Raw genomic sequence first — 26,937 nt, 5'->3', positions numbered from 1 at the left:
TTTACAGAATGATTAAGTCATAGGAACTCAATGGCGCTACACTGGGGGCTCTGGCCCATGAACTTCTATGGAGCCCACCATGGCAGAAATCTCTGTGCGGGTATAAAGCTGTCTTAGTGTCCCCTGTGCCATGCTACTTGTAATTCCCAAGTGTAGGGGGCAGATCTTGGGAAAGGAGGTGTGATAATTGGGTCTGCGGATATACCCTAATTGCAAGCCCAGCTGTGACAAGTGAGTGAACGTCCATAAAGTGTCACAATAATCTATAACACCCCATGTTGATGGGGAAAGGTGCAAAGGGGAAACAAACTGAATTAGTCCAAGCAAAAAGGCCTCCTGATCTAACTCAGGGAATGTGTTTAGACCATGTCGGGAAATCAAGAGAAGTGCAGGACTGGAAATCAAAGGACCAAAACTGGTGTGTTGGAAATTAGGCCTAACTGGTGAACGCGGTAATGAGAACAAAATATTCTGCTCAAAATTCCCTTTTCGTTTAAAGGAGAAGAAGCTGTCTGACAGCTGCTGGTTGGGGACAGGTAAATAGAGAGGAGCAAGCTTTGCCATCAGGGCAGCCACCACCACCATCTCCTGGGACCCCGGGAGCTACTTGGCCATTGTTGGCCTTCGTCATCCTCATCCCAAGCACAATGAGACTCAGATGACATGGCCAGCTGTACTGGCTCAGGCTAGATCCCAACCGCCACCTGGGATGTGAGACTTTGTCCTTTCCTGCCTTGTTCCTTCTCTTTCCTATTCCTTTCCTTTTCCTTTCTGTCTAATAAGAGTGGCTTAGCCAACCGAGACTGTCTATTTTGCTGTGCAGCTGTGAGCCTGTGATCACAGAGGCAGTTGAAAAGCAATGCTCTAAACAGTCCACGGCTGGTATGAGTTTGCCAGGTCTCGGAGCGGCTAATAAAAATATGTGCCACGCTTGTTTCTCCAGCGTGGAGGTTGCAAGTAAAAGCCAACATCAGAGACAGAAGCTGCATTTCCTATCCTTGCTGTTCTTTTCTCCCCTCTTGTGTGGATTTGTCTTCTTCTGTCTTTTAGGAAACGGGACTGGGTTTTAACAACAACAGCACCAACCCACCTCAACTAACTTCTCTTTCTCCCAAAAAGGACAGTTATTGCCATCTTTAATACCAGCGAAGAAACTGTAAAATAGGAGGGTTTTCCTTCTAAAAACTCGCTCCGGCTAAAGGGAAAGGGATCAAGGCATGCTGTTAAAATGAAAGCCTTACTTAATACCTTACATTTCAAATGCTTGAATTGTTTTTCCTTCTTTTCTGTATCTTTAATAGAAGATTTAAAAGATTTTTCAGTGGAGCTACACAGACTTACACGAGCTGGGAATCTAACCCATTCACTTCCATGGGGAGAAAACTTTGTGGGGGCATAAAGCTGTCATAGCGACCCCTGTGCCAGTCCACTTCTTGGTCCCCAGTGTAGGGGGTGTGTCGTGGGAAAGGGTGATCTCTGCACTGAAATACCAATCTCTGGCTGTTGGAATGGCCCCATGACATCCAGGGTAATGTAAAGCAGCTCTGAGGCTGCTCTAAATTACTCCAGGGATCAAACCAGGAGCTGGCAGCCTCAGAAGAAGGGGGTGGAGGCTTCCAATCCCTTCTATGTCTCCCATTCTTGGATTCGCTTCACACTGTTCTCTGCACATGGAACAATCTCCTATTTCCTGTCTACCTAGTGCACTCTCTCCCCTTTCAAATGCCTCCTTAAAACCCACTTCCCCAGGAATCTGCTCTGCCTTGTCTTCCTGGTCCATGATCTCTCTATGCCATGTCCCATTCTGTTGCCTTAAAGTATCTTCTCTCCCTTTTTCCTGTCTGCCGTAGGGCCTCATCCTGCTCCCGTTGGAGTCAGTGGCAAAACTCCCATCTGGATCCGGGCCTGAGCTCTTGGCAGCACTGATTGCAGGTTTGTAAAGCACTGCGTAGGTTTGTGGCACTAACTAGACATGAATACTAATGCTATACCGCACCTTGCTCCAGCTGAAAAAGGCATGAAGGCATGGGAGTGTCTCTGGGAGGAGTTCTCCGGCGAAAACCTCATGGGATCAAATACCTGTAATGAGAGTGTTTGATAACTCAGAAGAGATAACATCACTGTAGCACTCCTGTTTAGATTGGCGGCTGATTTCTCGTATTCCTGTTGCTCGCTGAATGATGGCCTCTCTGTGTCATGGTTGCATAAGTGAGATTATAGCACTGTAAATTAGATGTGTCTCCAGCCAGAGGGCCACAACAGAACCAGGTGTGGCAGGGAGCTTTATTACATCCTTTGAATAGGCAGTACCATGATACAGTGGATAAGGATGCGGCCCTGGCAGTCAGGCCACCTGGATTCTATGTCCTGAAATGCTGTGTGACCTTTGGCAAGTCACTTCCCCTTTCTTTTTTGCCCCCTTTCATCTTTTCTCTGTCTGAGCAATTTGGGCTGTAATCTCTATGGGGCAAAGGCCAGGATCTTGCTCTGTGTTTGTACAGCACCTAACACAATGGGGACCTGATCCAGGACTGCCCCCCCCTCCCCCCGGTCACTACCCCAGTATAGTAGCTGCAGGAAGCAGGTTATTGTTATAAAGACAAAAAATACCATACCTCAGGATCTTTCCATAAGTTGGGGTCCCTATGTATAAGATAGATGTTTATTCCAACCAAAGTGCCTGCAAAGCAACAGAAGAGATAAAAAGCTCAAGAAAAAGACAGGTCTTAGACATAGCTTCTCTGCTTAAGCTATGTTCTCTGAGGGGCTAAGCGTTCTTACAACCACTGTAGCTAGCATTTTTATCACCCCCATTTTCAGGCCACCCATCCCAGTGCAATTGCTCAGTGGGAAGGTATTACAGCGCTCCCCCGAACTTTGGTGATAAGAGCAATAATAATATCTAGCTCTTCCCGGATAATAATAATAATTAATAATAACAATATCTTGTTCTTTGACATGAAACCAGCTGGAGCTCCTCATCTCAGCCTGACTCTATGGCTGTGGACATCAACTGGAATTACGTGGGAGGCTTAAAATGGGCAACATATCAGCCTTATGGGCAACATATCCATCCAGTGTCCAGGCTTCAAAGTCTAGACATCCCTTGGGACTATTGGAGACAACACCAGGGAGGCCCTGCACCCCTGTTACGTCTCCCCATCTCCACAGAAAGGGAAGTGAGGGGGCAGGTGGGACTCCACAGCTGAGAGTCAACTGCAGAAGCTCCATTTTGCATCAGCCATTGAGGGTGGGCAGATCTGCTGGCACAGAGATTTTCCCCTGGGGCAGTTGGGAACTGGGAAGACTGGACTACACCATCACCATGGTCACCTCCAACCCTGCTAACCACCAGAGGAACATTTTTGTCCCCCTTATTCCCTGTACTGCTCTAGGAGGACGATTGCAGCCCCACAACTGCAGTAGTCTATGTGTGGAGGAAAGAAAGGGGCAGGATCTGTGGAGGTCGGCAGCATGAGACGTTCATGGATGTATTCTCCTTTCAGCTTCTCAACAGTGTTACGGGGAGGGAGAAGAGAGGGGAAGCCTTGAAAGTCTTGCAACAAACATGGTGAGATCACCGTGACTGGAGAAGGCATTCAAAGCTAAGGCTAGTTCTTAGACCCATCGACTAGGGATCATAGGCTCAGATGCAGCAATAATGAAGGCAGATGGACTATGTGACCCAACAGAGGCCAATTCGAGACCAAATAACTTCAGGATTCTACATGGCCCATTTAGTAAGCCCGGACTTGGTGAGGCTTAATGGAGTGGCTGTGGAAGCAATTTGTAGCTCTCAACAACCAGCAAGACAGGGTGCAGACTCCAGAAAGGGGAAATGGAGTAAACCGACCTTCTGGTAAATAACGTCCATCGTGGAACGTGATGGGTTTGCTGAGCTGGCGGCTCACAAGGGGCACCGGCGGGAAAATGCGCATACTCTCCTTGATGCACATTGTGGTGTAAGGCATCTTACCCAGGTCATCCCTGCAAGCAAGAGAAATTGAGTGACACCCTTCTCGATGCAATAGCTCGGCTGAGAATCCACACTGCATACAAAACCTACACCCAGTATCCAGGCTGAGCTGCTGACCGTATTGTTCTGTCTAAAATGATCATTTTCACTAGACCTGCTTAGCTGGCTTTTACACTGACAACTTCTTTCCTTTGATTCTATTTTTTAAGCCTGTAAAATACAGTTTAATTTTCTCCCATGTGATGAAAATCAGCAGAAAGTAAGTCCGGTGATTCAGGGGGATAGGATTAGAGGATTTACAGCACCCAGGCTTGATTACCTTGTGTTCTCACTGAAAAGTAGGTGGGTGCTCAAGCCAGCCTGCAGCAAAACCTGAGTTCATGTCTATACCTTCAGCTGTGCCTGCTAGCTCAGCTCAGAGTATCCTCAAGCCTAGGTTTTGCTGTGTGAACCAGAGGGAGGGTAGGATAACACCCAGGCTGTAGCCCAGAATAACTCTGCCATGAAGATTTACCCTAGTCATAATGATGTATATAACAGGCGTGGCCAAACCGTGGCTCGTGAGCCACATGTGGCTCTTTTTACAGTTAAAATGCGGCTCACGGAGCCCACCCCCCATTCTCCACCTACCAGGTTGTGGATGTCTTGCAGCTCTTGAACTTCTGAAGATTATGGTATGCGGTTCGGAGGGTCAGTCAGTTTGGCCACCTCAGTATATAAGAATGGCCGTTGCTCAGCTAATGGCACTATGGGGACCACAGTGGCTTTGCTTAATGAAGGCTTTGTGAACTATTCCTTCTCTTTCAATTTGTGGCCATGGGGTCATATCCCCTGAGCTTGTTTTGTTGGTTAGTTTTGCCTAGATCTGTAACTCTTCTGCTTTTCCAATGAGTCCAGCGTGTCCGATCCGTGGAAGGGCAGGGGGTGGGGATGGGAGTTCTGCTCCTTTCCCTGCTGGGAAGGGCAGCGGGGAAAGGAGCAGAACCCCCAGCCCTGCCCCACAGCCCTCTCCTCCTCCTCCTGCTGCTGTGTCTTTCCGGTACTCCATACTGGCTATAAATAGCTTGCTGGTACGGCGTACCGGAGGGTACCGGCCTACTTGCACTGCTGGCTTAGTCACAAGTGTTTGCAGGATTGGGCACATAGTTTCCTCCTGAAACATAAAGCAGTTGATCTACATTTAAAATCCTGGCCTGTCTGCATGCTCTCTACTTGCTTTCCTTGGCACGCCTCCCCAGTTTCTGAAAGGACAGAGGGTTTGGGTGGGAAAGGCTGAGTGGCTACACAGCCAACAAAAGCTGTCATTCATTTTTATGATTATTTATGCAACTCTCAGCTCTCAGCCCTGAGCCTCCTCCTGGAGCCAGCACCCCATACCTCCTCCTGCACCCCTTACCTCCTCCTGCACCCCAACCCCCTGCCCCAGCTGTGACCCCCTCCCAGAGCCAGCACTCCATACCCCTTTCTGCATCTTAAACTCCCTCGTGCACCCGTGCCCTTTCCTGTACTCCAAACCCTGCCCCAGCCCTGACCCCCCCCCCGTAGCCCCTCCCACTCCAAACCCCTCAGCTCCAGCCCAGCATCCCCTTCTGAACTCCAACCCCCTGCCACAGTCCGGTGAAAGGGAGTGAGGGTGGGGAGAGCGACGGAGAGTGGGGAGAGGGATGGAGTGAGCGAGGCGGGGCTTCGGGAAAGGGGCGGGGTAGATCCTGGGTTGCACTTAAATTCAAAAAGTGATCTTGTGTGTAAAAAGTTGGAGAGGAGTGCCTAAAGAGTGTACAAAGCTGTGTAGATACGCATTTGAGGTGAGTAAAGAAACCCCAGTGAAAAATGACTCAGCATATTCAGTCTCCTTTTTTTCTGCTCATGGACTATTATGTTTTTACTCTGTGGGTTGTGACTGATTGCAAACAGTTTGCTGAAAGGTTCCGGCACTTTCTACTAGAAATTTAAGTCATGTGGCTTAGTTGTGATTAGACAGATCGGTTATACAGTACAACGTTGCCTGGTTGAATGAGGGCACAAGCATTACCAACAGGAACCTTTGTCTAGGCACATTTAAATTTGGTTCCTACAAATATTCATGCACGTGGATTTGAAATTTGCTTCCCACAAAAATCCATGCCAATAATACCTAATCGCGTGAACATTTTCAGAGAGCCAAAGGGACAGAATGCAAGGAGGCCCATGGGAACTCATTAAACCATTTGAATATTCACAGAACATGATTGAAATCTACTCCCAGCTCAGTCCAAGTGGTTTAATCTGAGAGTGACCCTAATTAAAACAGGGTTACAAAATTCAGCTTGCCTTTGACCACTACACTTTTTGATGGACAAGTAAAATATTGCTTAATTTTCTCATTATCATCCAAGGCTCACATACATATTACGTGCGTCTGACGAAGTGGGGATTCACCCACGAAAGCTTATGCTCCAATACATCTGTTAGTCTATAAGGTGCCACGGGACTCTTTGTCTCTTTTTACAGATCCAGACTAACACGGCTACCCCTCTGATACTTGATACAGTGACAAGAGCTACTTAATTATCTAGATTAGAGGGTTGGATGACGGGCGATAAAATTTTGCATTCATGCTGGTAGATTTTTATGACAACTTTGCAACACCGATTTCCAGGGGTAGCATCCGCTTATTTTTAATGGATCTGAAAGTCACATATGGCGCCATTAATTTGCCTGTTTACATCAGTCTCATCAGTGATGTCAGGCACAGCTGTGGGATTAGCACTTGTTAACTGAATGCCCCTGAAGAGCCAGACAGTGGAGAACAAGAGCGTGAAACTTTTTTAAAACCGTGGGTCCCACAAAGTTAGTGTCTATTTGTGTTTAATGTGGGGAGTTGGATTTTTAAATATATAAGTAAATCAGAGCCAGCTGAACCCTCAGCTATTTGACAGTCTCCATTTACACGCAAAACGTGAAATGTTCTTGCAAGCCATCCATGTTAAAGACAATGAAAATCCTGTTCAAAACTCTGATCCAAAGACCATTGGAGTCATTGTAAAGACTCCCTCAGACTACCGCTGGGCTTTGGATCAACTAAATATCAGGGCAATATACCACGCTGCCTGATGCCCTGAGTTTCAGGGACTTCTTGGTTTCCAACGCTCAAGAATATCTTAATTCACCAGACATAATCTTGAGAGGAAATGACATGAAATAAGATGTGAGCGCTCACCACTGAATGATTTCCCGGTCTCCCAGAAGCTCCCGTATCTCTTCTCTGCATTTCTGCTGGTGCTCTGGGTATATGGCCAGGCAGTATAAGGTCCAAGAGATCCCGCTGGCTGTGGTATCATGACCCCCAAACATGAAAGTGTCCACCTCAGCACGTATGTCTTCATCAGATAATCCAGCTCCGTTTTCATCCTAATTAGACAGGGATATTGGTCAAGGGAATGTTTTAGCCCAGAGATATATTGCTGCTGCTGCCCCACATTGCACCTAATGCTGTCCTTGGCAAACATTAAGCAGACATACCACTACCACTACCAATGGTTATTCCAAATGCAGAGTAACAGTAGGGAAGGAGGGTTAAAAATGGTCTCTTCTCTCTTTCTTTCTTTCTACCCCTGAGCTCCAGAAATCTCTATATTCTCTCAGGTCTCTCCCCCATTGGGCATACAATGTGGTTCACTCCAAGATCAGTGCACAGACTGCGGTGGCCAGTAGAGATGGTCTGATTTTTTTTCCTCATGGAAATTGTCCATTTGTTTTCATCCAAAAAAAAAAAATGATGGGAAATTAGAAGTTTTCATCAAACTCTAAACTGAAAGAGTTTGGCTGAGAATAGGCATTGTAGTGCCTCATGGGAGTTGTAATTGGCTCCCCTTGTCCCCATTCTCCGCTGTGGGCCAGGATCCTGTGACGGGTTTGGGCTGAACAGGCCACACCCCCTCGCCCTTGCTGGGCATGCTTTCACGGAGGGAGCATATAAAAGGGAACAGCTTAGCTCAGTCTGGGCTGGCTAAGGAGGAGAGCAGATGTGTGCAGCAGGCTCCAGCCAAGAAGCCGCCAGGACTTCAAAGCACTGAGGCGGAGCACCCTGGGGAGCCAGTTGCCCGTGGGGACTGAAGGGGACGATGTGCCGCAACCAGCAGAAGAACTGCCAGAGACAGAACAAAGGGTAGGAAATGGCCCAGGGGATGCACTTAGGGATTCGGAAACCTATAACAGGGTACCTGGTTTCGAAGGGCCCTGGGTCATAACCCGGTGGAGTAGTGTGGGCCCAGGTTCCCCTACCCTCCCTGCACTTGTCATTAGGCGACCCTGCCCCTAGGGAAAGTGACCACAGGGACTCCAGCCATTGTGCGGCACTCTGCCAGGGAAAGAGGCCTACTTGGACTCTCACCATTGGGTGGCATTGCCACTAGTTAAAGTGGCTACTCATACTCTAGCCACCAGGCGGTACTGCCCCTAGCTAAAGCAGCTTCGTGGACGCTTGGCAAAGCCATTGCCAGAGAGAGCGACTCGTTGGACTCTCACTACTAACTCCCCCCAGAGGAAGCACCTCTTAGGATCCCACCACTGGCCTCTACTGCCCTTAAAGCAAAATGGCACCTCGGACCCCGCTGACCCCTTGACAGATAGTCAGAAAGACAACTCCCACCGTGCATCCTGCTCTCCTCTTTTTGTGAAGGGAACCTGTGCAATGTGGGTTCATACACAACTTGCACCTTGAGCTATTCACCTGAGGAAATTTCTTCAGTAAGATACAAAATGAGCATGGATGCCAAAGCATGAGAGATCAAGGATTTGTAATGTTGATATCAGCACTGTGGGTGTAATTCTTTTACCCACTGAAAAAACTCAAGATGCTTCTAAGGAAGGGTTGGGAGCTACATCACTATCGAGACATAGGACCAGGGCTGGCTTTAGGCCGATTCCCCCAATTCGGGTCCCGCGCCTAAGAGGGCCCCACGCCCACACCTAAGAGGGCCCCGCACCCTAAAGAAGAGCGCCTAACTTTTTAATTTTTACTCACCCGGCGGCGGTCCGGGTCTTCGGCGGCGGGTCCTTCACTCGCTCTTTGGCGGCATTTTGGCAGTGGGTCCTTCAGTGACGTGGAAGACCCGGAGCAAGTGAAGGACCTGCCGCCGAAATGCCACCGAAGACCCGGACCGCCGCCAGGTATCCGAATCGGGCCCGCACTTCCTAAAGCCGGCCCTGCATAGGACTCAATGACTGCTCTAACATGTGCAATGAGATTCCTGTTACCAAAAGCACCACTGTATTCACACCCTACACATTACTGAAATAATTGTTGTGCAACATATGCCTTGCGAGGTAGCATTTATAAACTAACACGCTGATCAATATTCTTGTTTAATGTCTGTACAAAATGTGGATTAAGAGTTATGAACATAAACTGAAATTATGACTACAGTGTGTTTACCAGACATCTCTGGGGAGTGAGTAAACTGGTTCTCAAAGACAAAGGACAATCTAATGCCTCTAGTTAGGTGTCATCAACACTGATTGGCCTGTCAAATGAAAGTTGGCAGGAATAGATCAGTCTGCATTTTAGCAAACAACTTTGATCTCTGTGCCTGCTACATATAATCGCTTTAAATCAATCTTTCTCTAGTTAACAAATCTGCTTTATTATATTTATTTAAAACAGTTTGGGTTGAAGTGCTGGGGGAATCTCTGCTCAGATTACAAAGGCTGGTGCATATCTACTTTCCTATGAAGAAGTGGCAAACTTATTCATGAGGTTGCACTGTCCAAGGGAACCTTACGCAAGACAGTATATTTCTGGGATGCAAGGCTGGGGAGCTAGGGGGAATTGGCTGAAGCCTTTCTATTGATGGTTCATGAGTGGCTGGGAGATCATTCATGTAACTCAGTGGGGTGTGTCCCTGACTGTGGATGGCTATGTAAGGGCAGTGCCTATAAGAGGCTTGTAGCTTGACATTAACATCACAATGTGAGAGACAGCCCAGGTTGGTGGGTTTGGAGGGCTCAGTGGTCCCACACTCCAGGTTGCACCCTGGGGACCCTGTCACAGTGACACAATCGGTCACTGGGCTGGACTGCACCCCAGAATGTAACAGATACTATCAGAGAAAATGATTGCACAAATGAAAAATGGTATGCTAGGTTTTGAGTATGGTTGTATGAAGTTTCACTAGTTTCTCACTAGTCTTGGATTCAAGGCTGAAATTGAAGATAAACCAATGACTGATATACAAGAAAGAAGTTGGAGCAGAAATAATTCATGCCCAGATATCACCTAGTAATCAAGAAAAGGTGGGGGAAGGGGCTGGGGGAAAGCCGACAGGTGCGGAGGAGCATGTGGTTCGGACATCCCTTAGGGGAGGATCTATAAATGGAGATTCCCTATGTCCTAATAAGGAGGAGAGGATGGAAAATGATAAAATACCGGGAGGATCTCATGAGAAACAGTCAAATGAAAATAAGTCCCATTCAATGACGTCATGCAATAGGGGACAGCCAAAAAATGACAAGTTTTTAAAATGCTTATATACCAATGCTAGAAGCCTAAATAATAAGATGGGAGAACTAGAGTGCCTAGTATTAAATGAGGATATTGATATAATAGGTATCACAAAAACCTGGTGGACTGAGGATAATCAATGGGACACAATAATACCAGGGTACAAAATATATCGGAAGGACAGAACAGGTCGTGCTGGTGGGGGAGTGGCACTATCTGTGAAAGAAAGCGTAGAATCAAATGAAATAAAAATCTTAAATGAACTAAATTGTACTATAGAATCTCTATGGATAGTAATTACATGCTTGAAAAATAAGAATATAGCAGTAGGGATCTATTACAGGCCACCTGACCAGGATGGTGATAGTAACTCTGAAATGTTCAGGGAGATTAGAGAGGCTATTAAAATAAAAAACTCAGTAATAATAATGGGGGATTTCAACTATTCCCATATTGACTGGGTACATGTCACCTCAGGAAGGGATGCTGAGATAAAGTTTCTTGACACCTTAAATGATTGCTTCTTGGAGCAGCTGGTCCTGGAACCCACAAGAGGAGAGACAATTCTTGATTTAGTCCTAAGTGGAGCACAGGATCAGGTCCAAGAGGTGAATATAGCTGGACTGCTTGGTAATAGTGACCATAATATAATTAAATTTAACATCCCTGTGGCGGGGAAAACTCCACAATGGCCCAACACTGTAGCATTTAATTTCAGAAAGGGGAACTACGCAAAAATGAGAAGTTTAGTTACGCAGAAATGAAAAGGTACAGCACCAAAAGTAAAATCCCTGCAAGCTGCGTGGAAACTTTTTAAAGACACCATAATAGAGGCTCAACTTAAATGTACCCCAATTTAAAAAACATAGTAAGAGAACCAAAAAAGAGCCACCGTGGTTAAACAACAAAGTAAAAGAAGCAGTGAGAGGCAAAAAGGCATCCTTTAAAAACTGGAAGTTAAATCCTAATGAGGAAAATAGAAAAGAGCATAAACTCTGGCAAATGAAGTGTAAAAATATAATCAGAAAGACCAAAAAAGAATTTGAAGAACAGCTAGCCAAAGACTCCAAAAGTAATAGCAACATTTTTTTAAATACATCAGAAGCAGAAAGCCTGCTAAACAACTAGTGGGGCCACTGGACAACCAAGATGCTAAAGGAGCACTCAAAGACGATAAGGCCATTGCGGAGAAACTAAATGAATTCTTTGCATCGGTCTTCACTGTTGAGGATGTGAGGGACATTCCCAAACCTTAGCCACTCTTTCTGGGTGACAGATCTGAGGAACTGTCCCAAATTGAAGTGTCATTAGAGGAGGTTTTGGAACAACTTGATAAACTAAACAGTAATAAGTCTCCAGGACATAATGGTATTCACCCAAGAGTTCTGAAGGAACTCAAATGTGAAATTACAGGACTACGAACTGTCATCTGTAACCTATCATTTAAATCTGCTTCTGTACCTGTCATAACTATACAGGGAAGGGTAACAGCCCTCCTGTGTACAATACTATAAAATCCCTCCTGGCCAGAGACTCCAAAATCCTTTTACCTGTAAAGGGTTACGAAGCTCAGGTAACCTGGCGGACACCTGACCCAAAGGACCAATAAGGGGACAAGATACTTTCAAATCTTGGTGGGGGGAAGGCTTTTGTTTGTGCTTTTTGTTTTGGGAGAGTTCGCTCTTGGGACTAAGAGGGACCAGACATCAATCCAGGCTCTCCAAATCTTTCTGAACAAGTCTCTCATATTTCAGACTTGTAAGTACAGCCAGGCAAGGCGTGGTAGTTTTTTCTTTGTTTTCTCAACTTGTAAATGTACCTTTTATTAAGGTGTTTACCTCTGTTTGCTGTAACTTTGAACCTAAGGCTAGAGGGGGGTCCTCTGGGCTCTTTAAGTTTGAGTACCCTGTAATGTTATTTTCCATCCTGATTTTACAGAGATGATTTTTACCTTTTTCTTTAATTAAAAACCTTCTTTGTAAGAACCTGATTGATTTTCCCTGTTTTTTAGATCCAAGGGGGTTGGATCTTGATCCACCAGGAGTTGGTGGGAGAGAGGAGGGGGGATGGTTAATTTCTCCTTCTTTTAAGATCCGAGGGGTTTGGCTCTGTATTCACCAGGGAATTGGTGAAGAGTCTCTCAAGGCTACCCAGGGAAGGGAATTAGCACATTGGGAGTGGTGGCAGCGGACCAGATCTAAGCTGATTGTTAAGCTTAGAAGTTTTCATGCAGGCCCCCACATCTGTACCCTAAAGTTCAGAGTGGGGAAGGAGCCTTGACAGTACCAAGTGACTGGAGGATAGCTAATGTGACGCCAATTTTTTAAAAGGGCTCCAGAGGTGACCCTGGCAACTACAGGCTAGTAAGCCTCACTTCAGTACTGGGCAAATTGGTTGAAACTATCGTAAAGAACAAAATTGTCAGACACATGGATGAACATAATTTGTTGGGAAATAGTCAACATGGTTTTTGTAAAGGGAAATCATGCCTCACCAATCTACTAGAATTCTTTGAGGGGGTCAACAAGCACGTGGACAAAGGAGATCCCAGTGGATATAGTGTATTTAGATTTTCAGAAAGCCTTTGACAAGGTCCCACACCAAAGGCTCTTAAGCAAAATAAGCACTCATGGGATAAGAGGGAAGGTTCTCTCATGGATTGGTAACTGGTTAAGAGATAGGAAACAAAGGGTAGGAATAAATGGTCAGTTTTCAGAATGGAGAGAGGTAAATAGAGGTGTCCCCCAGGGATCTGTACTGGGCCCAGTCCTATTTAACATATTCATAAACGATCTGGAAAAAGGGGTAAACAGTGAGGTGGCAAAATTTCCAGATGATACAAAACTACTCAAGATAGTTAAGTCCCAGGCAGACTGTGAAGCGCTACAAAGGATCTCACAAAACTGGGTGACTGGGCAACAAAATGGCAGATGAAATTTAATGTTGATAAATGCAAAGTAATGCACACTGGAAAACATAATCCTAACTATACATATACAATGATGGGGTCTAAATTAGCTGTTACCACTCAAGAAAGAATCTTGGAGTCATTATGGATAGTTCTCTGAAATCATCCACTCAATGTGCAGTGGCAGTCAAAAAAGTGATCAGAATGCTGGGAATCATCAAGAAAGGGATAGATACTAAGACAGAAAATATCATATTGCCTCTATATAAATCCATGGTACGCCCACACCTGGAATACTGTGTGCAGATGTGGTCACTCCATCTCAAAAAAGATATATTGGAATTGGAAAAGATTCAGAAAAGGGCAACAAAAATGATTAGGGGTATAGAATGGCTTCCGTATGAGGAGAGATTAATAAGACTGGGACTTTTTAGCTTGGAAAAGAGGCGACTACAGGGGGATATGATAGAGGTCTATAAAATCATGAGTGGTATAGAGAAAGTAGATAAGGAAGTGTTATTTACGCCTTCTCATAATACAAGAACAAGGGGCCACCAAATGAAATTAATAGGTAGTGGGTTTAAAACGAGCACAAGAAAGTATTTTTTCACACAATGCACTGTCAACCTCTGGAACTCCTTGCCAGAGGGTGTTGTGAAGGCCAATACTATAACGGGATTCAAAAGGGAACTAAATAGATTCGTGGAAGATAGGTCCATCAATGACTATTAGCCAGGATGGGCAGGAATGGTATCTCTAGCCTCTGTTTGCTAGAAACTGGAATTGGATGAAAGGGCATGGATCACTTGATGATAACCTGTTCATTCCCTTTGGGGCACCTGCCATTGGCCACTGTCAGAGGACAGAATACTGGGCTTGATGGACCTTTGGTCTGACCCAGTATGGCCGTTCTTATGTTTCTTATGTGTCAAGTATGCACGTTTTGGTTGATGACATACACCTGGATGATCTGGCAAAAGCAGAAAGTATATGAGAACGTGATACAAGCATCATGCACTTTATCATCCAGAATAGGACAAGGGACCACCATTCAAGAATAGGGAATTCCTGGACTATGCTAAAATATGTGAATTTGAAGCCATAGATACCTATAAACAAAGGAAGCTGACGGATGTGGAGTCCTTAAAGAACTTGCTCCAGAAATTAACTGATGCTAAAGAAAATTCACTTTTAGCCCAATCCAGCTAGGGAACTACGCTGCTACAAAGTGGAAAAATCAATGTGAGAATTTTTTTGTCTAACAGACATACACACACTCCTTTACTAGATATGAGAAATAACCAAGGTTCTTCTGTACCTACCTTGGCACACAAAAGAATATCCAGGAAGTCCAGGTGTCTCTTCTTCTGAATCTTTTCAAGTTCTCGCTCGTCTTTGAGGGATTTCTTCCTCTCCTTTATCACTTTATCTGTTTCAGAAAAAGAATAATAAAAATATATATTTCAAGACTCTGGATTTCTCTGTTAGCTCTACCAACAGAGTGAAGGACCATCATTCAACATGTGAGGGCTTTCTGGCCCCATCATCCTCCATGTTGACGATGATAGGATTCACTCTGTGTACCATAGGATGCAGGGCAGAAGGGCAAAAGCAGAGGCCTGTTAGAAGGACTCTACTCGGTGCTTTCTTGTATCCGTATGTGGGGAGGAATGGGATTTCTCTCATTCCATTACCCAATTGGCTGCACAGTTATTTCTCACTAAATTTGAGTTTGCATAATTTGAATGTAGAGGAAGGTAAGTCCTCAAATCCAGCCCAGATAGGTAATGACTGCAAGGTGCAATCAGATGTCCACCTCACATAACACCTTTGATGGCAGCCTTATCAAAGAAGCCAAGGGTCCATGAAGAGTGCACCTCCCTCTCACCTCTAAAAGTGGACTCCCCAGAATAGGAGTGAGGCACACTGGCAGAACAATATGTGGGAAGCTTGTACCGCTATACAATGTCTATAGATCAATAGAAGACTTTGTTGCTATACTGAGAGTCATAGAGACCAAGGCAACAATCTGGCTTCTGTTGAAGTCAACTGATCGCTTCTCACTGGCTTCAGCGGGAGTTAGATTTTCTCTAAAGAACTTTTAGCCCTTCCCCCTAAGTTTCAGAGAAAGACAGCGACAAGAACATTGGGAAATACCTGTTTGGAGATGCACCATTTCACAGGCCTTCTGGAAGCGACGTCCATCACGACTGAGCCAATAGATGAAATCAATTTGATATGGGAGGTACCATATCCTGTAATTTATCTGAAAGGTGATTTCAAAGACAGATTTGATGTAGGAATTCTCCCTGAAAGAAAAGTTTATAGAAGGATTTAAATGGCATTTAGCAAAGTATACAACTTTTCTGCCTCTGGTACATAGTCACCATTAATCCCAACGTTGCAATATCCTATACCTAAACAGTGAGTTAGTGGCAGCAATATATCCAGATAACATTGCATAAAGCTCCCATTTAGAGCTGGGAGAATAACTGATGTTTTGGTTTGAAGGCAGTTCTAAAAAAATAAAATAAAAAATTCAGTTTGGGTTGAACTGAAGCCAAAAATTTTCAGTGAATCAAAAAAGTCTATTTTCTAGAGGCGGATTCAAACCAGAGTCTCAGATATCTTAACCACTGGGCTAAAGGTTATAAAGGGCGTGGGAGGAGGGGTATCGCAACAGAACCACACCACACTGCCCCCTTCTCCTCCAGCTGTTTTGTGACTATTTGTGTCAAATTCGCAAATAGTTTTGAGTCAACCAAAACTGCATTTTTTGGCAAATAAATTATTTGTCCAAAAATGTTGCCCCAGGTCTACCCCTTGTACTGACCTGTCAATCTGGCAGTTGCTCTCATGACTAAAGGCACATTTTAAGATGCTGTCAAGAGTCATCAAGCTGACATGTCCAAAGAGCTCCACCGACTTCTCCTGAGTGATCAGATGTTCCCATTTATCCTAATGCAGGAAGGAGACGGAAATGAGATGGGACAGAGGTGCTTTGCTAGTTGCTACAGCAACAAGGTGAATGAGGCAATAGCTTTCATTGGACCAACTTCCATGGTGAGAGAGACAAGTTTTTGAGCTTACACAGAGCTGTCGATATACCTAACGTCACAGGAGAGTTGGTCGTTGACCCGCTCAGGTGGCTGATTGGTATAATGATTGGAGAAAGTAAATAAGGAAGCGTTATTTACTCCTTCTTATAACACAAGAACTAGGAGGTCACCAAATGAAATGAATAGGGAGCAGTTTAAAACAAGCAAAACGAAGAATTTTTTCACACAACGCCGTCAACCTGTGGAACTCGTTTCCAGGAGACGGTGTGAAGGCCAAGATTATAACAGGATTCAAAAAAGAACTAGATAAGTTCATGAAGGATGGGTCCATCAATGGCTGTTGGCCAGGATGGGCAGGGATGGTGTACTAGCCTATGTTTGCCAGAAGCTGGGAATGGGTGACACAGGATGGATCACTTGATGTTCTTCTTATGTTAACCTTACCACCTACCAGCTCCAAGAGGAAGACAGAAGAGAGCTCCCGCACCACCACCACCTTCCCCTCCACTTCCCAGTTAAAGGATCAAGAGAACTAGTATTGCCAGCACTCATGATTTTATTATGAGTATCATGATATCTGGTGTTTCTCTTAAATCCCCAGCTCCTGGAGTCATGCGAATACATGAAAATCTCAGCTTTCATTTTTAAACAAGAAAGCTTCTAGCCCTCATGATTGCAGAGAAAGGCTTGAATATGTGACCCAAGTGCACTCGAAAGAGTTCAGAGACCAGAGGGCAAATAAAAAGAACCCAGCTTACCAATGGCTGGAAGCTAAAGCCAAACAAATTCAGATTAGAACTAAGACACACATTTTTAACAGTGATAGTGATTAACCCTAGGAACAAACTACCAAGGGAAATGGTGCCTTCTCCATCTCTTGATGTCTTCAGATCCAGACCCAGGGCCTTTCTGGAAGAGATGCTTTAGCTAAATACAAATTACAGGGCTTGAGAAATGGGGTGAAATTCTATGGCCTGTTTTCTACAGGAGGTCAGATTAAGTGATCTAATGGTGCCTTCTGGCCTTGATTCATTCAAAGATTCACAGCGTTTATTATTATTATTTATTATTGTTTTAATCTCATGAGTTTTAATCCAATCTCATGATTTTGACGGGCCTGAATCCTGGAGGTTAATAGTACCAGGATATAAAATGGCCCTGTGAACTCCTTTCCCCCCTCCTGATTACTCCTGAGGGTGAGGTGGGGGGGAATTTAGCAGAGGAGCTGTGACTGGGTGTATCAACCCCGCATTGGTGACACAGGGATTAACAAACTGCTTTGTGTCCAAGAGGCCACGCCCCCTCGCCTTTGCTGGGCACACTCCCAGTGGAGGGAGCATATAAAAGGAAACGGCCCAGTCTGGGCTGGCTGAGGAGGAAAGCGGACATGCATGGCAGGCTTCTGCTGAGAAGCCAACGGGACTACAAACCGCCAAGGCTGAGAATCCTGACTATACCACAGAAGCCCAGTTCACCGTAGGGACTGAAGGGGATGATGCACTGCAACCAGTGGAAGAGATACCAGAGTAAGGACTAAGGGTAGGAAGCGGCCCGGGGGACATGCTTGGGGATATGGAGACCTGAACCCTGCAACGAGGTAATGGGTTTTGAAGGGCCTGGTTCAGATCATGGTGGAGTAGGGTGGGCCCGGGTTCCCCTCCCCTCCCTGCACTTGCCACTGGGCCATACCACTGCCAGAGAGGGCAGCTCCTTGGTCTATTGCCGCTACGTGCTACCGCTGCCAGAGAAGGCAGCCCTCTGGACTCCTGTCACTAGGCATGGCTACCTCCAGAAAGAGGGCGACTCCTGAGACTCTCACTACTTATTCCTACTAGAAAAGACACCCTCTTAGATTCCCACTGCCGGGGCACTGCTGCCCTGAAGCCAAGCAGCACATTGGACCCCCGCTGGCCCTCTGACAAGAAGAGAATGTAGGGCCCAATGGAAGTGAATTGGGGGAGAATGGAAGGGGGAAGAGGAAGAAATGGAGGAGGGCAGAGGGCACATTTATACAGAAGAAGGCAGGAAAAAGTTATTCATCAGGGGAAACGGGAAAACTAAGGCAAAGGCGAGCAGACAGAACGGGAAGAGTGAGAACAAAAAACTCAGGTATTAATCAAACAGTTCAAAATAACGGCCACAACAATGACCTGGGCGCTGGAAAACAAGCTTTCCAATGGGAGACCTAAGGAGCTCAACCCACTCAGCTTACCCAAGAGAAGGCTGAGAGGCGACTTAACGCTGTGAATCGGTACTTATGCGTGGGAAAGATATCTGATGGTGTGGGGCTCTTCAGCGTTGCTGATGAAGGCATAACAAGACCCGGGAGCTGAAAATTGAAGCTAGGTGATTTCCTAAACACTGGAACAGCTTATCCGTGTTGGGGGTGGACTTGCCATCACTTGGAACCTGTGTGTGCAATGGGGTCAAATGGATGTTCGTAGCAGTCTCTTCCGGCTTTGGGATCTGTGAATCTTTGGGTCCCCCGTTCATCTCCTTTCTTCACTGGCCATGGGGAGAACAGGATCGCCTGCATTGCCCTCAACATGCTCATAACACTTGCATCTCTGTATTAAGAGAATGACTGTAATCAAATCGGATGCTTCAGGGCTTCAGTCATTTGCCTGCTGGGGTAAGGAAGGAATATTTTTCCTGGTGCACAATTGGCTAGATGAATACTGAGGGGTTTTCCCACATTTCTCTGAAACGTCAGAGATTGGCCACCGCTTGGGACAGGACATTGGACAGGGTGGACCAGTGCTCTGAGGTGGTACAGAGAATCCTCTTTCAAGATGCCTGGCTGGTTTGACTCTCTCTTGGGTCATATTGACGGACAGGTTTGGAGTTGGGAGGGAATTTTCCCCCAGAGTACATTGGAAGGGGCCTGCGAGGGGGGTTCACATTCGTCTGCAGCCTGGAGCCAGTGCACTCCCCTGATCCTGGGTCTGGTTTGACCTATAGACTCAGGGCTGCTCTAACTTGCTTTCAACTGCAACATGTCCCAAGGAACTACACTAGCAGCAGGGGACTGCTGGAGCACGGATGCTCTCTGGAAAACCCCCTCTGGTCACCCCCACCTCCAGGCTGGGGTTTAAAGAGTGTGTGTTGGGAGGATGATATAGGGCTCGCTATATTAGCTCTCTAGTGATTTATACTTGTTCAAAGTGAGTGCAAAGAGGATGTAAAATGTTACCACCATTGTGAGTGAGTGGAGAATTCTGATTTGGTAACGTGTAAATTATGTCATAGCCCTCAAGACAGCAGTGAATCACCCCATATGTCCTTCAAATAGTACATCATGCAGGCAGAGATTCCAAGAGAACAGCGAAGAAACGGCAAGAGAAGTTTTGCCTTTAGCATAAAAGTTGGAAAAGAACCAAGTACAGGTGATGACAATAGCAACGGCAGTTCCTACCAGCATCACTTGTGTAGACTTGGTGATCAATGACACATAAGGTTTCAAAACCCCATAGTGAAACCCAGGAGTCAGCAGTTTACGATGCTGGAACCACTTTCGTCCTTGTAACGTCAGTAATCCTTTCCCTGGAGAAACACAGGCAACAAAGATCAGATGATTTCAGTCACTAGAGAAGGAAGCTGCTCAGAAAAGTGGTAAGTATGTTTTTTGGGGGGCGGGGGGAGGAATAATTTAGTTTTTTCTACATTCCTTGCAAAAATATTCAAAATCTTTTGATTTATTTTGAAGAAAAAATGGAAACATAATGGGAAAATGTTTGCTTTTCCAAAACCTTTCTTTGGTTTTTGCAGATTTAGTGTTTTTCCCCATTTCTCCTCCTTTTTTTTTTTTTTTTTAGTGAAAAGAGGGGCATGCAGAAAAAAACTGAAAGAAAAGGAGGGAGACAACCAAAACCCCTACAATTAAAAAAGGAGTAGGTTTCCAGTTTTGAAAAATGAAATGCTTTTGGTTTGGGGGCATTGTCAAAAATTCAGAAAATTTGAAGAAAACCCACATATATATCCACATTTTCATTTAAGAAAGGCCTTTTTCTCATGGAAAAAAGTTCCAAATTAAAAAATTCAGCACAATCTGATCATTTCTGTATCAATGCCTTAGCCTCGAGGAATTTGGGTCCACGATCAACAGTATTACTAGCTACGCAGTTCAAGTTTAGGGAATGCTGCGCACCTGGTATTTCTGGCTCAACCGGAAGAAAGTACCAGAATCTAATGAGAGGTAGTTTCTGCTTGCAAAATCTCCAGCCTGACTTTTTTCTAAGTGCAAGAGGTTCAGATAAGCAGCATCTGAATGTGTCTCCAAACCAAACCTCCGTGTCTCTCCCCCACCCTCACCCCCACTCATTACATTTTATCCTGTTTGCTAGTTTCAAAGTAAATATCTTACAAAATCTCATTTCACGTCAATATTTATTTCCAAGGTGGAAAGGTAACTGGGTATGCCCATCACTACCCTATTACAGGCTTTCCCCTGGTACCATTAGCCTATTGTAAGACTGCAGTCACCCTCTTCGTAATAGAGAACGGAGAGACCTGAGGGGAGCAAGAAGATTCCTTCAGGGTGAGGACAAAGCCTGTGGGTGGAGGGTGGGGGTAAGATACACGACTGGAGCAGGCTTCTGTGGTTGACCCTGATACAAGGGCAGGAATTTGGCTTCTTGGGGAGAAACCCTGGGAGGAGCTGATTGTTACAAAGAACTGAAGAAGGGACTGAAGGCAGAAGGAGTCCAGGGAGGCAGCAGCACCGTGTCTGAGGGAGCAGATCTTGGCTGCTTATCCCAGGGTTCCTGGCCTGGAACCCAGTGTAGATGGTGGATCTGGGTTCCCCTACTAGCCACTGGGAAGGTGGCTTGAAGCCCCTGACATAAGGGGATCAGGATGATTTAAGGCCCTGGGAAAGGAGTATAGGGAGTGGACATTGAGGCTGAGATTTGGGACCGAGGACCAGACGTAAGGACTTCAATTCGTTGGGCTGGTCTACACTAGGGGCGGGGATCGATCTAAGATACGCAACTTCAGCTATGTGAATAGCATAGCTGAAGTCGATGTATCTTAGATCAATTTACCTCGGGTCCTCACGGCACGGGATCGACGGCCGTGGCTCCCCCATCGATTCCGCTACCGCCTCTCACTCTGGTGGAGTTCCGGAATCGACGGGGAGCACGTTCGGGGATCGATTTATCGTGTCTAGACGAGACGCGATAAATCGATCCCCGATAGATCGATTACTACCCGCCGATCCGGTGGGTAGTGAAGACGTACCTGTCACCCCAGGAGGGGTGTAACCAAACCATGACCTGGCTAGCAGGCTGAGTGGCAGAAGAGGCAGATCGCCTCTGGGCCAGAGTGACTGTCACTAGAGAGGAAACTGCTGCAGCGAATCAGCTCCGTCGAAATAGTTTTAATGTTTAATACACCCTGTAGCTTTTCAAATGGAAATGAATTCAAGAATGCAAGTCTTTAAAATCACAGACAACATGAACACTTCAGACAGCTGCTGACCAAACCATTGAGGCAGTACAGCAAAAGCAGGAAGAGCCAAATTTGGACATGTAATTCCACTCATTTGAACAGCTTCATCCCTTCTCACGCTCTGTTTGTATAGGGCCAGCACAATGGGGCCCCACGTTTGGTTGGCCCGGCCTTAGGCACTACTTTAGAATCCTGAATGGTAATAATAAGGGATGAAGTTGCCCCGGGAGGTTCTGTGTATTGAAACAATCTGAAACAGCCGTGCTTGGCAATCATGGAAACACAAGGGCTGATCGTCAGCTGGTGGAGTAGCTTCTCCATATCATTATTGATGGCTAAAAGCAAGAATATACTTACCAATCCATGGGAGTACGTAGTGATAGAAAATATTATCCTTGGGGTCTGCAAAATCGTGATTGGGAGAGAGAAAAACAGCTTTGTGTTAGTGGTTTGGTCCGCACTGATTGATTACATTGGTCATTCATATCCCTAGACAGCCTGTCTTCAGACCTATTGTGACGGGTGTGGAGTTGCCTGTAATCTATGGGTTTGTCTAGATGGCGAGCTAGTGTGCAGTACGCTAAGGTGTTCCTAGCATGCCGTGCACTAACGGTCCCTCTGGATGATGCAACCGTGTGCTAAAAGTTCCCTTGCACATATTGACCTGCTCTGCACTAAGAACCGTTTTCAGTTTAGTTAGAGTGCAACACGCTAACGCGCTGTAGATTTACAGCCCAGCTTGCCAAGTGCTAACTCACCATCTAGACAAGCCCTTCGAATACTAGGGGCGCCATATGTTTGTCTGAGCTTTGTTCAGGGAAACGACCCAGGAAGACAGACAGTAGTCCGCATAAGAGCTCACTAACACACACCTGGGACTCGTAACGGTGGTGATATGCTATCTCCATTCCCCAGGGTTGAATCAGCCTAGGAAGGGGGAGATGGGTTTAGCTGATGGTTAAAGGGGAGAAACTGCCCCCCAGACCTTAGGCTGCCTAGAGTGCCTACCGAGGGCAAGGAAGGTAAGATGAACCTACTTGTGGGCCTTTTGTTGTTTTAGAAACCTTTTCCCTTGTCATACTGTGTTCCTACTGTTAGGACTACACAATACTTTGCTTAAGAAGGCTGTTTTGAATCTTCTATTCACTGCTGGCCACTAGATCCCAGAGGGAAGAACTGTAGGTCCCGAGTCCAGTAGGATCTGTTGGGATAAGCAGTTTGTACACAGGGTGCTACAGACTAGTACCCTGGTCTAAGAGTGGGAGAATCACAGGATTCTGCCCTAGAGGTGAAGGCTTGAAGCCACCTGAAAGGGGGTTCATTCAGAAGAGAGGACAGAGGTGCTTGAACTGTAACCCGTGTCGTTCCGTACATATAGAAGGGAATGTTGCTCCCCCTCTGTGCTTTGTCTCTGGGGTATTAAAATAATGGGGGATGGCATATAATAAATAACTCAGCACAATGTGAAGTCTCTGCATGAAGAAGAGACACAGGACTACAATGACCAAGGATCCTGTACGTCTAGAGCTGACTGGGAACATTGTACAGGACCAGCCTGTATCGTTAAAATAAAAGGACCATTTGTACTAACACTGTGACACCTCGTCCCCCGCAACCTTCTCTCCCATCACAGTTCAGAATGGTTTATTGTCTCTGGATATGCTAAATATGATGATCCTAGCTACTGTGTTCTTTTTATGTAGCCCTATAGAAAATAGACATGCAGTGTGGGTACAGGTGCAGCATGCAAGTGTCCAAGTGTGCAAAAAAACCCACTTTTCTATAACTGTGTAATTTGCCATTTTTGCCGCCTCACTGCTCAACCCTCTATAAACACATACATAAAATCATCCATCCCCACCTGTTACCTCCCCTAACTCTCCTAGTGTAACTCCTTTGGAGAGGGTGTTTCTGAAATGCTACACTGAGCATCTAGTGGACTTGCCCCTGAATCACAGCAGCAATTGGTGGCAGAGGAGACAGACTGGCTAGCAACACTACCAGAACCAGTCATAATAAGGCAGAACTCCGAGACGGCGTGTTTGGTTTTACTTTCAGTTTTTTGGCTGTGTTTGGAGTGTAGCAGGGAGAGAAGCATCGCAGCCAGGGAGTCAAGTATCGGAGGGGTAGCCGTGTTAGTCTGGATCTGTAAAAAGCAACAAAGAGTCCTGTGGCACCTTATAGACTAACAGACGTATTGGAGCATAAGCTTTCGTGAGTGAATACATCTGACGAAGTGGGTATTCACCCACAAAAGCTTATGATCCAATATGGATGTTAGTCTATAAGGTGCCACAGGACTTTTTATTGCTTTTTACAGCCTGGGAGGACCTTTCAACCCTCCACATTCCTATCCAAGGGAGGATTTTACGGGATTTTTGGGACACTCAGTAATGTGCAGAGTCATGGTCAGGCTACCAAGAGCCAACCTACCCGCACACTGGAATACAGACCAGAGAGCAACAAGGATGATCTGGCCATCCTTGGGGTGGATACTTCATAAGAACATCCTTATTTATTTATTTTGCTGTTTTGTTTTAAGCCAGCCACCAACTTCAGTGTTGCAACACCAATCAAAGGATGAGCCTTAAATCATTATTTACCTAGGCAAGTGGTGGGCTCAAAGGGTGGCTTTTAGTGGCTATACATGTTGGAAGGTGTGGAGTTTATGTCTTGTTGTTTTTATCTTTTATTATCCTGATCCCTTTTTCCTTTGTCCCTTAGCCTCAGTTCCCCATACCTAATCAACAGTTACTGTTTTATTACCTGGGAATTGTGATAGCTATTTTATTTTTGTGTGTGCTCTAACTGACACTCCTCTTTATGATATTGTGTGTGAAATATATTCTGAAGAGACAAGCTCTCTGTGTTCTCTGCACTAGGAGGGGTTTCGTTGGATGGAGGTATCAGGCACGCTTATAGGTGAACTCAAGACCCATAACAAATGTTCCCTCTAATTTTTCCCATGCGTGTGCAGAACGAATTTGGAGGTGATGTGTGGTGGGGGTGAGGCCGAAGGGTTCGGAGTATGGGAGGGGGCTCAGGGCTGGGGCAGAGGGTTGGGGTACGGACGGGGGGGCGGTGAGGGCTCTGGCTCAGGGTGTGGGCTCTTGGGTGGGATCAGGAATGAGGGGGTTCAGAGTATGGGAGGAGGATCAGGGCTGGGGCAGAGGGTTGTGGTGTGGGAGGTCAGGGTTACGCCTGTTGGTGCGGGCTCTGGGGTGATGCTGGGGATGAGGGGCTTGGGGTGCAGGCTGCCCTGGGGTTGCGGTGGGGAGAGAGGACTCCCCCCAGCCCTCTCTCCCCACAGCAGCACCTGGGCTTGGAGGAGATGTGTCTCTCCCTGTTGCGGCAGCTCCAGGGCTGGGGGAAGGGCATCTTTCTCTGTCACATCCCTGAGCGCCTGCGCAGCCCTTGATAGGCTGCTGCGCAGCCGCACAGATTAGAGGGAACTTAGCCCATAACCCCAAGGAGAAAAGGCAGAAGACTGCAGCCATACATCAGGGCTGAGGTTACACTTGCTTACTCAATTCCTGGCAGGCCTCAGAGCAGAATCACACCTTGGAGGACTTCGATAACAAGTGTGTTGTTCTCATTCAGAGGCAAAATGCACCACCTCTTACCTCCCCTGGCACATACAGCCTTAGCGTAATCAGCATCGTTGAGGGTCACAAACACTACAAATTTCCCAAACCACACGGGGAAGGCACGTGCGTACTTTTTACTCCATTCCAATACCTTGTCCAGATCCTTCCCTCTTCCAGTGAACTGCAACAATGATGGAGGGAAAAGAGGACAGAAGCAATAAGTCAGGCGTTTGCCAAAAATCTCTCTCCTGTAGAGTTCAAGACAACCTGTCCAGTGTCAGAAGAATGGATAACTATCACAGTGCAAATTCTAAAGTCTGTGATCCATCTGACCATGCTTCTTATGGTGCTATAAGAATCAGTGAATTCCATTATTTAATAATCCGTTGCTGTGAAAGTGAGATGAACAAACATTTAAGCAAGCACAGTACACACACCTTCCTTCCCTACTACACTCCAGTATTAAGATGCTTCATCTTCCACCCACAAAGTCTCACTTCAAAACTTAGCTCCCTTCATATACCCTGTGGGAGTAGAACCAGCTTGAAGACCTTTGTTTTTGTCAGATTTACAATGTCATTTGATAGCAGTGGTTAGTAGCTTAATAAAAGAATTGTGCCTTACCATAACGGTTTAGCAAAAGCAACCAACCTCTGCCATGGGCTGGATAACGCAGGACTTGAAACTATGGTGCCTACAATAATAAGCGCATTAAAAATCTACAGCACCAAATAAAATAAGATGAGCCAATCTGATCCAGTTTGTCAACTTCTATGATGCATCCTCAGATTTTTTGTTAGCACATTTCAGATGCTTTAGGTTGTTCAATGATATCTTCATAACCTGAAAGGAGACCAGATGCCTTCCAAAGGGAAAGAAAACAAGTTCTAGCAGGCATCTGGTGTCACTTATACACAAGTGATATCATGGGTAGAACATGGCTGGAAATTTTGTCACAGGATATTTTCAAAGAACACTGACTTTTCAACCACATTGACTTGGGTTGAGGGTGGGAATTTGCTTAGTTTCTCTCCTTTTTTAAAAGTCTCCTCCCACACTGTCTTATGCTTCTTACACTTCATCCACACCTCTGCCCTGATAGCTCCGTTAGGCTCCACCGCTCACTCCTGATTCTGTGCCTTCTCTTCTGCCATGCCTGCATTCTTGGCACGAGCACCCAGCTAATCTTCCTTATGTACCATCCTCCTCTTTCTTTCTTAAAACTTCTGAAGTGCCACCTACTCCAGGAGGTGTTATTGCTACAAGGGTCAAACTCAGCTCTGCTTGGTCTCTGTTGCGTCAGTTTATGCCATAGGATTTGATCCTGCGTCCTTAAAAGTCGGTGAGGAAAATCATTAGTTTTCACGGCGCAGGGATTATTATTCTACAGCACCGTGTGCTTTTATGGTGCTATAGGAATCAGTGAATATCTAGATTACTAAATACTAGTAATGAATGACCTGTGCTGGTTGGGAACC

At 45.8% G+C, this 26,937-nt stretch overlaps 1 protein-coding gene across 1 annotated transcript in view; it reads right to left on the bottom strand.

Annotated features, from left to right (window-relative positions):
- LOC101944688 (cytochrome P450 4B1-like) overlaps nt 1-26,937 on the bottom strand; it is a 41,765-nt gene that overhangs the window by 6,674 nt on the left and 8,154 nt on the right. Inside the window, exons 2-11 of the mRNA XM_005284943.4 lie at nt 25,496-25,640; nt 22,230-22,274; nt 19,840-19,967; nt 16,199-16,323; nt 15,523-15,674; nt 14,688-14,794; nt 7,176-7,366; nt 3,854-3,987; nt 2,616-2,680; nt 1,997-2,079 (exon numbers count right to left, since the gene is read on the bottom strand). Of these exons, the coding sequence (XP_005285000.2) occupies nt 1,997-2,079; nt 2,616-2,680; nt 3,854-3,987; nt 7,176-7,366; nt 14,688-14,794; nt 15,523-15,674; nt 16,199-16,323; nt 19,840-19,967; nt 22,230-22,274; nt 25,496-25,640 (1,175 nt within the window). The remainder of the gene's footprint in view (nt 1-1,996; nt 2,080-2,615; nt 2,681-3,853; nt 3,988-7,175; nt 7,367-14,687; nt 14,795-15,522; nt 15,675-16,198; nt 16,324-19,839; nt 19,968-22,229; nt 22,275-25,495; nt 25,641-26,937) is intronic.

The sequence above is a fragment of the Chrysemys picta genome, chromosome 8 (assembly GCF_011386835.1).
Source record: "Chrysemys picta bellii isolate R12L10 chromosome 8, ASM1138683v2, whole genome shotgun sequence".
Lineage (NCBI taxonomy): Eukaryota > Metazoa > Chordata > Testudines > Emydidae > Chrysemys > Chrysemys picta.
This window is presented reverse-complemented; position numbering and strand designations above follow the sequence as displayed.